Source organism: Coenobita brevimanus, chromosome 55, assembly GCF_032717465.1.
Source record: "Coenobita brevimanus isolate Jiangsu-jjx chromosome 55, ASM3271746v2, whole genome shotgun sequence".
NCBI classification, from domain to species: domain Eukaryota; kingdom Metazoa; phylum Arthropoda; class Malacostraca; order Decapoda; family Coenobitidae; genus Coenobita; species Coenobita brevimanus.
The window spans coordinates 36,760,771-36,779,043 of NC_137008.1; the positions used below are offsets into that span (position 1 = coordinate 36,760,771).

At 41.3% G+C, this 18,273-nt stretch overlaps 1 protein-coding gene and 1 pseudogene across 1 annotated transcript in view; both read right to left on the bottom strand.

The window, feature by feature from the left end:
• LOC145401299 (calcium-independent phospholipase A2-gamma-like) overlaps positions 1–17,949 on the bottom strand; it is a 252,781-nt gene extending 234,832 nt beyond the window's left edge. Inside the window, exon 1 of the mRNA XM_080273627.1 lies at positions 17,730–17,949. Coding sequence (XP_080129753.1) covers positions 17,730–17,949 — 220 coding nt within the window. The remainder of the gene's footprint in view (positions 1–17,729) is intronic.
• Positions 1,375–1,493, bottom strand: LOC145401462 (5S ribosomal RNA; annotated as a pseudogene).
• Positions 17,950–18,273: the final 324 nt, after the last annotated feature.

Sequence of the window (18,273 nt, forward strand, 5' to 3'; positions counted from 1 at the left end):
GTTAATATGATTTAGCCATAGGTGGGTTGAAGATTGTCATTTTGGGGTCCAGTTTACAAAGCTTGATTTTTTCCAGACTCATATACGACGTTATTCAGATTTGATTTGTTGGTTTTAGTGTGTTATTTACAGGTGTTAGGCTTAGGTTAACTTCCTTGACAGCTGTTAGGCCATTTAGATTGCCTTTAAACCTGTTTTTGGGCTCATCTGGGTGGGTTTTGGACTTGGTTTGGGGGGAAACCCAAGGCTGGTAAATGGTCCACATTGAAATACATGTTAAAAGTACCCCAATATACAATACCCAGCCTAATGATGGGGTTTTACCTAAAAAATTAGATCGTTAAACCGGGGTATGCCTGTACTGTTTATATATATACAGGAATCTCTCAAATATCCGATGTAATTGAACCAAAAGCATGTCCAGAAAGTGGGTTTGTCTGGATACTGGGAAAATGCCTCATGGACACGTACTTATGGACCCAAACCCAGCCTCACTCAGAAAACCACCTACATAACTCCCTACCGGACATGCATAGCACCTATTTAAGACCCTGTTCACAAAAATAAGGGACAGAAGGCATGAAATAAATGAAAAGGAACCACAGAATGAGGAATTAGGAGTATGGAAAATATTTAGCAATATAGGGTATGGTACTTACAACACATCCATGGCCGTTATGAAGATTAACCCACCTCCTCTAAGGCCCTGGCAGTGGTGAAAATGCTCTTGAAGCATGTACAGTAATCTAGTGTTGTGCTGCCCTTAATCCTTTGCACTGTGAATTATAATTGTTTAACAGTGCACTTTCTGTTCTTACTTGTGCCACGCCACTTGCAACTGCCAGTTTACACTCTGCATTTAATCCTTTGCACTCTGAATTCTAATTTCTTAACAAATCACAACACGGTAAATTCCCACATGGTCTAGCAGCAAGGTATTGCAGTTTATTCACGGTTTATTCATAAAAATAAGCCCGTGCGGCATCCACTGCAATGAGCTTCAAGCCAGGATGGTAGTTAGGCGGTAATGGGAGAGGAGGAAGCAATGGGCCGCATGTAAACACAAATGTTTGGCGCTGTGCACCAAGTTCAAATTACAGTTGAAAACAATGTCAGATTTTTTTTTTTTTTTTTTTTTTTTTTTTTTTTTTAAGGCCTGGGCCCAACATGTCCGGACATTGGGGAGACTGGTTATTGGGCGTCTGGATATTAAAGGGGTTACTGTATATATCTATATCTATATATACAGTATATATCATCATTCATTCATTGCCAGACGCCAAATATCCCAGACGGGGTGGCCAAGGGCTTAGAGTTAATTGTTTTACAGGGAGGGACACTAATCCTCCACCAACCCCACTTGACATGAAGGGATGCCAACAGCATCTGGTGTTCCCAGGCAGTCACCCATCCAAGTACTAACCAGACCCAACGTTGCTTAACTTCGCTGATCGGAGGGGAAGCGGTGTACTCAACGTGGTATGGCCAGTATATATATATATATATATATATATACATACAGTACCCTCCCGTCCAGCACAGTAATATTGTCATGCATGGGTCACGTGTTGGACCAAAAACGTGCTGGACTAACAATAGAGCTTATGGGGAAAAATGAATTATGTCAGCAACCCTCGGAAAAGTTACCCTAAATACCTACCATATACCTATACATATATTGGTACTATTGTAATTATAATAAATGGTACTGTGCTATGAATGATAACTAACCTTTTAGGATAGTGTTGGTGGGCTTGCTGGGAATGGAAGGTGGTATCCAAGGCTGTAGGTAGTCCTACTGGGTCATCGGAGGATGGCTGCTGGTGTCACTAGCGAGTAATGGCTGTTGCTCCTCCTCAACCTCCCTCATAAATCCTTCAAAATCACACTCAGAATCACCATCTTCGTCCACAGCCATGGAAGGTTCTGCTTCTGCCTGTCCTAGCACTGTAAGCCCCGGCAAAGTGCATGCTTCTCACACTGTTGCCAGAGCCCCGTCTCGTGACTGTGGAAAGTGATCGCTGTCGCTGACTCGGTAGAGAATAAGAAGCAACTTTCTTTATAAACTGGTACGCACGCCGATGAGAAAGGTTTCAAAACGATTGATATTTATTCTAAAATATTAATATGTATTCAGTGTCAGTGTCACGAATCAAATTCGCGACATTTCCCTTTTGTGAAAAACACGAACTATTAGTGGAAAACTCACTGTGTATCGCTCAATTAACCGTTTCTCTCTCCACTTCGGTGGTATACTTTTCAAAACATTCGTCACTGTTTCAAAAGTGACCGATCTAGTGCACGTCACTAAGTGCTCTACTGAGCGATACTATTGTTTCTTTATTGTTCGCCCCTGCTTGCCTCAACCGTTAGCCACGCCTACTTCCGGTGGCCTGTGCGTTCTACCACACGCATCGTATGAATAGTCAGTCCAGTGTTTGCTTTGACAGAGAGAGGTTCTGTGCTCCAGAAGTGTGAGAGGAGAGGTCAGCTAGCACCCAAGCTCCACTAGACTACAGTTCTCCAGTGCTCCCACCCTTCTTTGGGTGATACACAGCTCCTACCCTTCTTTGGGTGATACACAGCATTCATTGACCAGTATTTCTTTTCGTTTTCCTAGTCTTAAGAGTTTAGTTAAGGTGTTTTTCCTAGGGGTAAGAATTTAGCTCGTGAGTGAGTGAGTTAGTGCGATCTCATTAATTTGATTTGAAATGTAACATTAAATTTATTTTGTAATCAATAAATTTAACAGTTCTTTTTCTTGAGCTTAATGTAATGTAAACTCTTGTTTCATTTCTCCGCAATTAAGCTTATTTCCCATATAGCTCCTAGCTTGCATAAACGTTTTGCCATTCATAACTGGTACTTAGGCCTGTCTTGTGTATTAAGCTTAAAATCCGTTGTGCCTCCTAGGAGTTAAGCATCAGCAAGAACCTGATACTGTTATTAATATTAGTTATTTATTGTCAGGGGTGAAGAAACTTTCTCCAGAGGCTAACAGTACTAATAATCAGCATTTGTGAGTAATTAGTCTCTGCTGTGTACTATTGAGAAAGTTTATAAATTCTCGTTCTTAGAGAATCGTGCGAAGCAAGTCAGCGTAAAGTAATCGTTGCTTGATTTAGTAAGACAATCATTGTCCCTTCTCTGCAATATTATTGAACATTATTATCATTTAAACATAATATTAGCATTTATTTTAAAAACCCCGTGACAGTCAGGCTAAATGTTCAATGCTGTAGTACAATACATTCTCTGTTGAGTCGCCTGGGTTTTGGTCACACTGTTTTGCCCGTCGTATCCTCGGCAGGAATCCATCCAGATGAATTCCAAATGCCCGTGGTATCGTCGACAATTTTACCACGTTACCGTTCCGATTTACCATCGTATCCTCAGCAAACCTGGTATGAAGTGCCGTGTGATAGCCTTCGGCTGCCAGGATCTTGTCTTAGTTTTTTATTATGATCACGTTGGCTTCATTCATGTCATAGGCCTTGGCAATGTCAACCTTCCTCTCCCCTTTCTTCTTCCTCTCGATGCTTTCTAGTTTGGTGGCCTGAGGGAGGTGCCGACGCTTCTTGGGGTTCTCAGAAGGCTTCCTAGGCATCGTGAGCAGGGTAAAATGCAGTAACAAGGGCAGAAAATGCAGCAAGAAAAAAGCACCTTCCAATGCAATTATGCGACTGAGTGGCGCTGTGGTGAGAGAAATATAAACAAAACATCACGTGACACCAGAAGCGTTTTTAATTGGGCGGCATCACGATCACGTCACGATAGCGGGCGGGGAAGGCTACTTGATCAGAAGTTTTCATTGGCCATCATCATCATGGGAATGTCCAGTATGACCGTGTTGGACCGGGGGTGATTGTGCTACAGTGAACTCTGCGGATTTCGCCCACTTCTCGGAGCTCTGTGCGTGTTTTGCTGACACATTCGTGTTGCAGTAATTAAATCGTATTAAATAATACTAACTAATTGCTCTCCGAGCTGGACCCGAAACGTGCTGGACTAACGCATGTTGGACGCGAGGGTACTGTATATATATATATATATATATATATATATATATATATATATATATATATATATATATATATATATATATATATATATATATATATATATATATATATATATATATATATATATATATATATATATATATATATACTGTATATATATATATATATACATATATATACATATATATATATATATATACAGTATATATATGTATATATATATATATATATAGTGGAAGCTCAATTATCCAGGCTCAGATTATCCAGCTTTCGGTATATCCGGGCCATGACCCAATGGTTCAGTGGTACAGTAATTCATAAAATTATCCGTACTATAGCTCCGGTTTAAACAGGAAGCATCCAGTTGCTAGGGAGAGAGGCATGGATAAACCAGAGAGGGTCTTGCTCACCCTGCCCCCACCCACACCTCCTGCTCACAACTCAATCACAATGGTGGTAGGGTGGAGTTTGGTGAGGCAACTGATACTCCTGACGTAGCCTAATCTTGCTTAACTACTTAATAATTTAACCTAATTTAACCTAACCTGACCTAACCTGGGCTCCAGTTGGGAAATTGGGAAACTAAATCCACTTTTGTGTACGATGAGATTCTTCCTTTATGCCTGAAGCAATCGTAGGTACAGCTTAAAAGAACGTGATAAAAGAGAAAATCTTTCAGCAAGAGAAGGCAATTTACTACCCTCAAAATAGAAAAACACAGAAAACAAACTGGAGGAATATGAAGTGAATTGGCGAAGTCTTTAGGCTGTATGCTTAGACGAAAAGTAATGGGTTTCCTAGTTTTAGGGAACGAAATGAAACAAGAGTGTCTGCTAATCATAAAAAAAAAAAAAAAAAAAATACTCATCTCACGTGTTCTCGTAAGTTAGCATTCAGTTCTGCATTCTTCGTTAGCTATCGCGCCTCCCAACACATTTCGGACTGACAGAGCATTGCTATTTCTTCCTCTTACATTTACTGTTCAATCTTTTGTTCGTTCTTAAGTGTACTGTATGTATGAAAGAGAGTATTAATACAAACAATAATGCATTCCATTAACCCCATCATAGCTGTCAGCCTCGAACAATGGTTTACTGTACCGGTGTCAGGGATGCTGGGTTAGGGAGAGCTATAAAAAACTGCGAACAATTATGGGAAGGGAACGAAGGTCACTGGTATGTTTTCACGACCCTCCTCTACCATCTCAAACAGTCAGGCGGCCTGCCACTTCATCTCAGATGTTTTTGCCGATATGTTTAAATGCTAATGTAACATGCACCCTAATTATGAGTAAGTTTCTTCCATTATGCCAGAAACAATCGTATGTAAGGCTTAAGGAACGTTATGATAATAAGAAAACAAACTAGAAAAATACAGAAAACAAACTAGAGAATATGAATTGAATTGGTAAGGTTATTAGGGTGTATGCTTGGACGAAAATTTACGAGTTTCACAATTATAGGGGACGAAATGGAACAATTATGTTTACTAATAAGAAAAAATACTTTCATCTCAAGTGTTCTCATAAGGTGGCATTCAGTTCCACATTCTTTGTTCGATGTCGCTTCCCAACACATTTCGGACCGACAGAGCATACAGTTATTTCTGCTCCTTACAGTTAATTGTACATTTATTGCACATTCTTTTGTTCGTTCGTGTATGTGTGAAAGAGAGAGTATTGATACAAACAACAATGTATTCCATTAACCCCTTATGGCTGCTAGCCTTGAACAATGCTTTACTGTACCGGTGTCAGTAACGTTAAGTTAGGGAGAGCCATAAAAACTGCGAACAATTATGGGAAGGGAACGGTCACTGGTATGTTTACACAACCCTACTTTACCATCCCAAACAGCTCGGCGGTCCTTTCATCCCAGATGTTTTCGCCGATATGTTTAAAAGCTAAAGTAACATGCACCCTAACTTTATGTCTAAATTCTAATGTAACATGCCCCATAATTTTCTTTCACGAATCATAGCAAATCACAAGATGGGTTTAGGGAGGAGGGAAAAAGCCAGGTGTACCAGACGAGTCTTTTCAAATCTGTAAGAAAAAGAAACTGACTTTATAACTTTGAAAAAATGGTTTCAAGGTCTGCCACGGGAGCACACAAATTTCTGAACTCGAGAACACTGAGGATTTGAGGGGGGTAAACATACGCTTTGCTGTAAGCAGTAAAAGCACCTTACCAAATCGGTTCATCCTGATAGTCTGTTATATTTTTCTGATTATTTCTGGGTTGGTAAATAAACATTTCTTGTTAAATCTTTCCCCGCTGTTTTTAGCTGTTCTGGTGTGACGACTCTTTGATTCGTTAACGTAACGGCAGAAGACACTGTTCTAATCTAAGTGTTTAAACCTGGCCTAACCTAGCTTAACTGCCCCTATTAATGTAACCTAACCTAGTGCCGTTTTCACAGTCGTCCCCAATGCAGTCCCCAGTGGCCTACTCGCCTCCGAACACACGTTTTCGTTTTCACAGTCGCCCCCAACCAGCCTTCCGAGGCCTCTGTTGGGAACGGCATTCGGGAAGGCCCGAACAAATTACTGGAACATTCTTGGGGGACCTGCAGCCTCCCCAACAGACAGTCCCGAAAGTAACAAAGTAAAAGAATAATTACATGTAACATATTTTCATTATTATTTCAACATTATATACCCAATGTAATATTTCTGGGGTAAAAAACACACCTGGTACTGAAAAAAAATATATGTTTGTGTATTTTTATGAGACTTTCTACTATGTATCCGAATACTAGCCTTTCGCAGACGGGTGGAGGCTCCACAATAAACGGACCCGTAAGAAATACGAGAATGGTTGTCTAATGCATATTTTCATGAAAATTCTAATATCTGTTGCCCGACGTAAAAGTTGATATAGCTAACACCCCATTTAGACAAAAAAGGTTCATATATTAACCCCTTAAACGCGGCCGTGTACAGTCGCGCCCCTCCGAGTGGCGGGGTTGTATCGCGGTCTGAGTACCTGTAGGAAAATATTCGCCAAAAATCAGAGATTAACCCTAGAACATTATACTTGGTATGGCAAATAGTACTTACATTCAGCTTTCTCCAGAGACAGGTCTTGAGCCTTCGTGGACTACCCAAGGACTTTTGGAGACTTGCAAAGTTGGGTAACCAAATCTTCACTTTCACACCTCCAGCAACCCGGTTTCCCCTCTACCACAGCCTCATTCTGTCACAGTAAACTTTATACTACAATGTAAAGGTAGTTAGGAATCCGTATTTGTACAATAAGCACTGAAAATAAGGCTAAAATCAACGGAGCGTACGGCCAACATGCAGTGCGGCGGCGGTCGTCCCGTCACTCAACAAACATTTCCATTTTCACAGCTAAAAACATGTATACTACATTATTTTCAATCATATTACTTCCCAAAAGATCACCACGGCGCGCTTTTTATTCTGCCTTACGCCCGTCACTTTATTCTCGTTCCTGTCGGCCGCTTGCACTGACTAGGAAGAGCTAGAACTAGCCATAATGTCACTTTGAAAGCCTGCGGTAAACTGACGCTAAACAGGGGCAAACCGTGAGAAAAAAAGCTAGTGTTACAACAGGGGAAACAAGCGTTTCCTATTAGCATAACCTGCTTGTGAGAGGAGAGCGTAGATTTACAGTTCTAAGCACTCAGAGCGCTGCCATGTATCACAGCCAGGCTGGCAGGGGCCGTGATGGGGGGGGGACGGGGGAAAAACGCGATACTTGGCAACAACAGAGGTCAGTGGTACAAAGGTGAAGTGTGCTAAAAGTAGCTAAAGGGTGGTGGTACTGATAGACAATACCAGCTGGAGCCTGCCTGCCCGCGGTTATTCAAAATTTACTAGAATCGCAAACGCGACGCTCCGCCGTTATGTCCTTTTTGCCGAGCGTCGCAAACATGACGATCCGCGTTTAAAGGGTTAATAGTATATCCGTTAATAAACCACACCATCACTCATTAGACGTTATACATGTTACTTCAAGGTTATTTTTACTTAAGCCTTTTTTTTTTACAGTACTTAACATTCATCAGCATTCAGTTTAATTCCGATTTCAAGTAGGAGTGTGGTGAGGTTGCCGTTAGTTAGCTCTTCAATCCGATGACGTTTCCTGTTCGTTATTTTTGCTGCATTCTTGCAAATATCTTCACTCCTGAATATATTAGTAAGAATTGTGTGAAGTGGATATTCCAGCCATGTTATTTATCACATTCATTACATTCCAATTTCTAAATATTCTCTACATATGGAAAGTGTTTTCGCCATCCAGAGCTACCAACCCTACTGCATCAACACAGGCAGACGTCCCCAAGTTAGTAAGCTCCCGAAAGCCATTCGGAGCGACTGTGAAATCCAAAGGTGCTTTTGGTTCGGGCGCGACACACGTTCGGGCCCAGAAGGTTAGGGACGACTGTGAAAATGGCCCCTAATCTTCAGCTGGGAAGTTGGGAAACGAAGTCCACATTTGAGTATGATGAGTTTCGTCCATTGTGCTGGAAACAATCGTAGGTACAGCCTTAGAACGAGACGATACTAACAGGGAGGAAATCTTTCAGTAAGAAAACGTGATTTACCGAACTGAATATAGTCTGAAAAATACTGAAACAAGCTGGAGGAATATACTGTACATTGAACTGGAAAGGTCTTTCTGGTACTTAAAGTGTACATTTACCGGTAAATAAATCAGTCTAACAGTACAGTACTTGTGTTTCCGCCGGATTAATCGTGCTTTCAGACTAAGCGGGCACCCCTTAACATCATATAGCCCGGATAATCGGGCTATCTCTGTATAAATATATATCTATCTATCTATCTATTGCCAGATGCCTCAATCCCGTTTGGGGTGGCCACAAACAAATCGCCTCTAAGTCGCCCTGTCCCCCACCATTTCACTGCCCTGCTCCCAACTCACACCCCCCTCTCTCATATACCTCTCCACCCCATCCCTCCATCTCATCCTCGGCCTCCCCCTCCCTCTTCCCCCCTCCACCTCACTCACATACACTCTCTTCGTCAGTATTTCACCCTCCATCCTCTCCACGTGGCCAAACCACCTCAGTGTGTTCCTCATATCGCTTCCTATCACATCCACATCAACACCACAACGCTCCTTTATATCCTCATTCGTCACCCTGTCTCTCCATGTGACTCCACAGGCTCCTCTTAAATAACTCATTTCCACTGCTCTCACTCTTGACTTGTGTCCTTCCAACAACATCCAAGCTTCACTTCCGTACGTTAGAGTTGGTATCACAATACTGTCATGTAGTAACTTTTTCAATTTCCATGCTCACTTCCCTGTTTCTTATCACTGCTTTCAAAGAACCAGCAACCTTTCTTCCCTGCTGTACCCTTTCAAGCACTTCACCCTCCAAACCTCCATCCTTACTCATCACACTACCCAAGTACTTAAACGTACTCACATTTTCCAATTCCTCACCATCCAACCTCGCTGTACATTCACTGACTTCACCTCTCTCAAAGACCATCACTTTACTCTTCCCTACATTCACCTTTAGATTCCATTTCTTACACACTCTCCCAAACTCATCCACCAAGCCTTGCAGCTCCACTTCGTCTTCACTCAACAACACAGTATCATCTGCAAACAACAGTACAGGGAGTTTCCAAACACTATCCTCTATCTATCTATCTACAGTATATATATATATATATATATATATATATATATATATACAGTAAAATATCAAATTTCGATGGATATATGTACCAAAAAAAACCATCTAAATTCAAAACATCGGAATTTAAACTGAACTTCTTATGGGAAAAATCGATTTGGGTCCAGGGCCTCCCAACTTCACTACGTAAAATCATGATTTTTTGCCCACACTCCCTGTAAACTTTATGAACTATAAATGTGGTTAAGTAACTGTAGTTCTGCACTATATTGCCATACTGTACTGTAGTGTGGAATACAGCAAAATTTGTTACAGTTTGTCAGTATTCTGTCACAGTTTTTATTACAGTAGTTACAGCACACTGAACAGTACAGTACTAACCTTAGGTTATGGAATATTATCACTTGGCTGGCCCGTGTTTATTTATTTATTTATTTTTTTAAATATGTGTCCGACTCTGGGCATAGGCTTCACAGCCTGCTCTCAAGGCCCAGTAGTCCTACCATATACCATACACCTCTCTACATATCACCACTTCAGCGCTAACACCCACCGTCCATATTGAATACATGCTAGGGCTGTCTCATACAGGACTGGTGTATTGGTATTAGCGGGGGTATTTTTACGACATGTCGGCAGGTCTTCTGGTAGATCAGTAAAGTCTGATTCCATGAAATTCAAATCCTTAAACTGTTCCCTGCCGCAGAGGGGATTTGAACCTGGGTCCAGTAGCACTGCAGGCCACCTCTCTACCAATTGAGGTGTGTGGCAGGGGTGGACCACTTAGTTGAAGTAGCCTCCTCTGTGGAGGTATCCAACCCAAATTCCTCAAAATGAAAATCATCCTTGAGTATCTGGACATCTGCAGTGTCAACATCTTCCTCCTCACCCTCTTGGATGGTTATATCTTGCAACACCCTAGTAACTGGCCTGAAGAAGGTGATGATCTTTGACTGTTTCTGCTTATGAAGCCCGTGACAGCATCGAAATTCGCGATTTTGCATCGAAAAGTGAGGTTGGCAGACCACTCCAAAATGCATCTAAATTCGAATAATCGAATTCTAAATTGTCGAAATTTGTGATATTACTGTACATATATATATAAATCCATATATATATAAATACATATCTCTCTCTCTCTCTCTCTACATATAGATTGATAGATAGATAGATAGATATACTGTACTGTATATCTATCTATCTATCTACAGTATATCTATCTATCTATCTATCTATATCTATATATATATATATATATATATATTTATCTATCTATATATACAAGCCTCTGTGGTACAGTGGTTTCAAACACTGAAGAATGAGTGTTCGTGTCCCACCAGGATAATAAACTTTGGGAGCATTCTTCTGGCCACGTACTGCATTGGCGGACACAAGGGGTGCTGTGGTTGAACCAGTGTCGCATACCGTGAAGTATGCTTGCACCCAATTGACTTGTGTGGGCCGATTACACTTGGTTCACAGACTACACACACATCCAAAGCCACTCCAACACTACAATTTCACTTACAAGCACTTCTCACCCTACAAACAATCTCTACCAGACAGCCTAAGCCACTTGGTAGAGATACATTCGCTGTATCGTCCCCACTTCAGTTGGGATAGGCCGGTCCTGCAATGAACACTCAAAACGGCTGATGAGATGAGATATATATATATACTCATAATTATTTATGCGTGATAGGAAGCGTTAGGAGAAACACACTGAGCTGGTTTGGCAATGTGGAGAGGACTGAGAGTGAGACTGATGAGGAGAGTGTATGTGAGTGAGGTGGAGGGGAAGAGAGGGAGGGGGAGGCCAAGGATGAGATGGAGGGATGGAGTGGAGAGGTATATGAGGGAGGTGTGAGTTGGGAGCAGGGCAGTGAAATGGCGAGTGACGGGGTGACATGGAGGAGATTTGTTTGTGGCCACCTCTTGTGGGATTAAGGCATCTGGCAATAGATAGAATGACAGATAAATACTGTGTGTAGATATATATATATATATATAATTTCATTTCATTTCATTTTTAAATGTTCCAACATGCTTGCATGCATCGGCCTTTGTCACCTAGTGGCGGCTCTTCATGCTGCATGATCCATTGCAGCCTCCCTGTTCAGTCCCTTAACCCTGAGGTCACACTTAATGACCTCGTCCCATGTCTTTCTCGGTCTACCCCTCATAACCCCACCCCCAACATTAACACTTCTCGCCTTCCTCACCCAATTATCATCCCCCATCCACTCTACATGTCCAAACCATCTCAATCTACCTCTCCTCATCACAACACCAATACACTCCAGTCCCATCCTACCTCTCAACTCTTCCATCGTAAACCCAGCCCCCCCAGACCTTGGACGCAGGGACGCACTACACATCCACCTAATCATTGTCATTTCTGTACGTCTGAGCTGACGAATATCCTCCTCCTTCACTGCCCAGGTCTCACTACCATACAGCATTACACTCCTAACACATGCTGCATACACAGACCCCTTAGCACTTAGGAGAGTCCTCTCAATGTCAGGAGAGGCAAGAGCTCCCTGAACTTCTTCCAACCACTTCTCACCCTAGCCACAGAGCCAGCTCCAGCCCCACCTCCAGCACACAACATGTCTCCCAAATAACAAAACTCTTCCACACACTCAAGAGATTCACCAGCAAGTTCAATCCTTTCACGTCTGACAATCTCCACCTGCTCTCCCTGACACATTGTACACATGAAATCAGCATTATCTCACAGTCTACCTCTGATTCCACTACATCTCTTATGCACTCATTTATCACAAACACCGCACAAGATGGAATTACTTCCCACGCTCTTGTGGCAAACTGCACATGGCCACTCTCCCTCGTCTTTGAGAGTACCGCCACCAACCCTAGATATCATCACTTTTGTTTTATCTGCATTGACCCTTAAGCCCTTGTGCCCCATACCATCTCTCCACTTCCTAAACCTTTCCTCCGCCTCCCTTTCGCTCTCTGCAACCAACACCAAATCATCAGCATACAACAACTCCCACGGGAGTCCGTTTCTAAAGTCACGTGAAAGGGCTTTAAGTACCATGATAAACAACATGGGACTCAAAACTGACCCCTGATGCACACCAACATTCACGGAAAACTCATCACTCAAATCTCCATTCACTCTTACCTGGGTGTGAGCACCCACATACATAGTCATAATCACCCTAACCAGCCACTCCTCCAAGCCAAGCTTTCTCATTGCCCACTTCACCACCTCTCTAGGGACTCTGTCAAAGGCCTCTTCCAAATCAACAAAAACAAAATAAAGATCCCTTCTCCTACCAATATATTTTTGCTGAAGCTGTTGAACAATGAGTACGGCATCAGTGGTCCCCCTACCTGGCATAACCCAAACTGCATCTCATCAATATTCACTCTTCTTCTAATCATACCTTCTAAAACTCTCTCCATTACCTTCATTATCTGATCTAAAAGCTTTATACCTTTATAAATTCCTCTTTCCAGGGCATCGCCCTTCCCTTTATACACATTTACAATTACACTCTTCAGCCAATCATCTGGCACAACACACTCATAAATAATCCTATTTATCAGGTCAGTGACTAACCTCACCCCTATATCGCCTGAGGCCTTCAACATTTCGGCAGTCAACCCAGACACACCTGCTGCCTTCCCCACCCTCATCCTGCCTATTGCCTCACTCACAGTAGCAGCATCAATCAAAGGCCAAGGGCCAGACACTGGATCTGCTGGCTCCAAACCTTTCCTGTCCCAGTCAAACTCCTCATTCAACAACCAGTTACAATACTCTCTCCATGCATCTTTAATATCCTCACTGTTCACCACTACCCTTCCTTCATCATTCTTCACACACTGCTCACCTATAATATCCCGATTATCCCTCTTCACTTGACCTGCCACCCTAAATATCATATTTTTTCCTTTCCCCATGATTTAGGTTATCAAGTAAAAGTCTCTGTGACTCAGACTTTGCCCAGTATACCTCTCTTCTAGCCCTATGCTTGGCAGCCAAATATTCCTCTTTGCTACCACCCTTCTTCCATTCCTGGAAAAGCCTTCTTTTCTCCTTAACTGCAGCTTCTACACCCTCATCTCACCACCAAGTTACTTAATGTCTTGGTGGTCCTCTTGTCCAACTGCATGTTACATCAGTAACTCTGAAGAGATATATATATATATATATATATATATATATATATATATATATACACAAATGTATACCCCTGTTAACAATGCAACTGGTTAGGTAAAAACCCATCATTAGGCAGGGTATTGTATATCGGGGTAGATTTAAAATGTAAATTAATGGGATGTGTTTTTCAGCCTTGGTTTTCCCCCTCAACCAAGTCCAAAACCTCCCAAATGAGCCCAAAAACAAGTTTAAAGTCAATTTAAATGGCCTAACAGCTGTAAAAGAAGCTAAGCTAAGCCTTAAGCCTGTAAATAACTCACTAAAACCAAAAATAAAATCTGAAAATTGTCAAATATACTGTAAGTCCGGAAGAAATCTAGGTTAGTGAACTGTACCGCAAAATGACAATGTTCACCCCATCTATGACTAAAACACATTAATCTAAGTCTAAGAACAGTTTAGAAATCAACCTAAACACACAATTTTATTCTAAAATATCATCAAAATCAGTACAAAAAATCAAAACTTATCGTTAAACTGGGGTTTGGCCATCATATGGTGGTGTATGGTGGTATTTCTAACCCCATCGTTTAGCCAGGGTATCACATCTAGGGGTATTGTATATTGAGGTATGCCTGTATATACACACATACATACACACACACACACACACACACACACACACACACACACACACACACACACACACACACACACACCACGTAAATAAGTACCAATTTGCAAACCATGTACATATAGCGTAATAACAATGAAGCACAAGCAAGATCTATTCGTAATGTTTGTCCATCAACTACAGGATTGTTTGACTATATAAGCTGAGCTTAAATGAAGTGAAGTCCCCCCTCAGATCTTCTGATCATTGTCTGAATCAAGCCACTAGTTTAACACCTACCACACCCTCCTGCTTTGAACAAGTCGTGGCGACTAAATGGCACTACGACAGGGCAGACTGGGAGGAACTCCATAATTTTTTCATTGATGTTCCTTGGACCTCCTTTTTCTCCCATGATGCAAATTCCACATTGGGCCACATACAGGATTTCATTAAAGCTGGCATGGAAACATTCATTCCCCATCATAGTTACAGAAAAAGATGTAATTCTCCTAAATGGTTTGACCATAATTGTGCTAGTGTAACAGAACATAAAACAATAGCCTATAACACTTATACAAGGACCAAAACCAAAGAAGCCTTTAACTATTATAAAAATATCAGAAACCATACTAAAACTATCATTAATCTTTCTAAATCAAACTTTCTGCATAGACAGGCTAACAAATGATAACAAAATATTCTGGTCAACCCTTAATTCATTCAAAACTAACTTCACTACCTCCTCTTCCATTCCACCTTTACAGTCCCCCAATGGAAATCTAGTACGTGACCCACGTGGAAAAGCCAAACTTCTTGTTGACATTTTTTCAACAAACTCAACCCTAAATACAGAAAATTACAATATTCCTGTACTTGATTTTGATTTCCCTCAAATACCTCCTTTCATGATTAACACCAGATACGTACAAGCTGTATCACAGAATCTCTCAGCAGACAAAGCTACTGGTCCAGATGAAATTCCTGCAATAGCACTTAAAAACTGCTCGTCAGTGTTGGCTCTTGTATAGGCAAAATTTTTCCTCTTATGCATCCATACCTCAAGTTTTCCAGCCTCTTGGAAAGAAGCAAATATCCATCCTGTTCCTAAAAAGGGGACAACTTCTGACCCATCAAACTATAGACAAATTGCAATAACTTCTATTCATGGCAAAGTTTTTGAGACGTTAATTAACATCCTGTCACTACTTATTGCTTTTCTTTCCGTTACAGGTGGCTTTACATTGAGTAACAAGCCAAATGGTTTCCTGTAAACCAAGAAACCATTTACAACGCTGGGTGATAACCATATAACCAAACCATACGTGCTCCCTACGTGTCAAATGGGTTGGTGGAGGGTTAGTGCCCCTCCCTGTAAAACAAATAACTCAGAGTCAAATGGCCACCCCGTACGGGATTATGGCGTCTGGCAATAGATAGATAGAGATAGAATTAACAAACATATAATCAAGCATTTAGAAATCAATAAATTAATCAATGATCGGCAGTATGGATTTAGACAAGAACGTTCAACTGTAGACATTCTTTGCCTTCTTACCCATCAGATTAACAAAACAATACACCAACAGGGTGAAACACACACAAAAGCACTAGATATATCAAAAGCATTTGACAGAGTATGGCACCAGGCCTTATTGTCTAAGATGTCACACTATGGTCTTGCATCACTGGTTCCTCTAATTTCTTCTTACCTTCACAATAGAAAAATAAGAGTCATGGTAGATGGTATTTATTCTCAGTTTCATTCCATAAATGCTGGCGTACCTCATGAATCAGTTTTGGCGCCAACCCTCTTTCTCATGCATATAAATGACCTCCTATCTGTCACGCACAACCCAATACACTCTTATGCTGATGACTCGACCCTTCATAGTTCTTTCACATTTAGTACCTCCTTTACACAATCTGATATTATAAATTCCCAAATAAACACAGCTATTTCTCTGAACCAGGACCTTTCTAAAATTAATCAATGGGGACAAACAAATCTGGTCTCATTTAATGCTCAGAAAACTAAATACATTAATTTCTCCAACAGAAAGAATCCCTTAGACTCTCACATAATTTTAAATGATGTCAATATTCCCGTATCCACTACAACTGATATCCTAGGTGTTACTCTAAATGTTAAATCCCTTGCTAAAAATGCTTCCAAAAAATTGAGACTTATGTACAGAGTTCGTGAGTTCTTCACTGATGAGCAGATGGCCACAATATACAAAAGTCGTGTGAGTTCTCAGATCGAATACTGTTCACCACTGAGGAGTGGATGTGGAGCGGTTGCATTGAAGCAGTTGGACAAAATTCAAAATAAAGCCATTAGATTAATCAATAATCCTGCCATCATGCAAGACCTTCCTCCATTATCAGTACGTAGAGATGTTGCTTCTTTAGCATTATTTTATAGATATTTTTACTGTATGTGTTCAGACGAACTGGCTTCAATTGTTCCTCCCCTTCGCATTTTCTCCCGAAATACTCATGCAGCTGGGAGCGCCCATGAATTCACACTATCTCCTCTGCAATGCAGAACCTCTGCTTATCAAAATTCATTTATCCCCAGAACTACTACTCTCTGGAATTCACTTCCTGGGAGTTGTTTCCCACAAGCATTTGATCCACTTCAGTTCAAGTCCAGTTGTTATGGGTATTTTATGAGTGGTGGATGCCTTTAGGCACATGGACTTATTTTTTTTCCCCCTTGTTTTTCCTTCCTCCATTCATTATCTATTAAAAAAAAAAAAGTTGCAAAATGTTGCTCATCCTCTCGTCTCATAGTTACTGTCCTCTTATTGCCCCATCTATTGCCTTCTTTCTTAGTATATACAGTAAATCACTTTTTTATTATTTGGACTACAGTGAGAAGGATGACTGTAAATATTACGACTAAATAAAGAATATATGAACAAACTCTTCACCAAAAGTCATTTCTAAATACCTATATAGAACCTATGAACAAAATCTTCAATAAAAGTCATTTCAATGTTTCTTCTGTCCACATCCGATATCCCAATATCTACAGTAAATACAAATATTAGTTCGGTATTGGAAAAAATGCAAATATCGGTGATACTGTATATCGATAAGTGAATCGTATTGGTAACAGCACCATGCCACTCTCAAGTCGAGCCAACGCTGGGGCCCTGCCTGTGCTGCAGTTCCCCCGTGTGCCATTTCCACCCAACAAAGAGGGGCCTGAACCTGGAAGCAGCATCCCAGACAGCTGCGCTATTACAGTACTGTGGTGCTCACACACACACTACCAAGCCACACTGTACAGTACAGTACATACCAGGCTTATCAGCAGCTGGAACTCCAGTTGTATCATCAAGTTGCTTCCCTCCTGATACTGATCTTGTTTTGTTTGGGGACACCACAGAGTCGGCAAATTTTTTCACAAATTGAGGAAGGTCCCTCTGAAAGACGGACGTAACTGGTGCAGTTCGGGAAATATAGTCCCGCAGGTAAGCCAACACACGCCACTGACTCACGCTACTGCCTCCAGATGCCATCTTCCAAACCTTCCTGAAAACAATGTACACTTTAGCATTCTCAAAACAAATGATATGGATATGGAGTTAGTAACATGCAGAGCTGGGCACTTCTGCCACCACTTCCGCAAACTGCAAATTCTGCAATTGAAGAAGTGTGATTTCGTTTGCAGAGTTGCATTTGCGACAAAATTTAAGCAAATTTGTGGTTTTGTGTTTGCAGTACTTCCGCAAATGCAAATCCACCCGCAAACCAGCCTGACCCCTGAGAACTTTGTGCAGTTTGTTTTTATGGAGGGGCAACATGGACCAGCTCAACATGGAGTTGTCTCAGTTGTTGGAGGA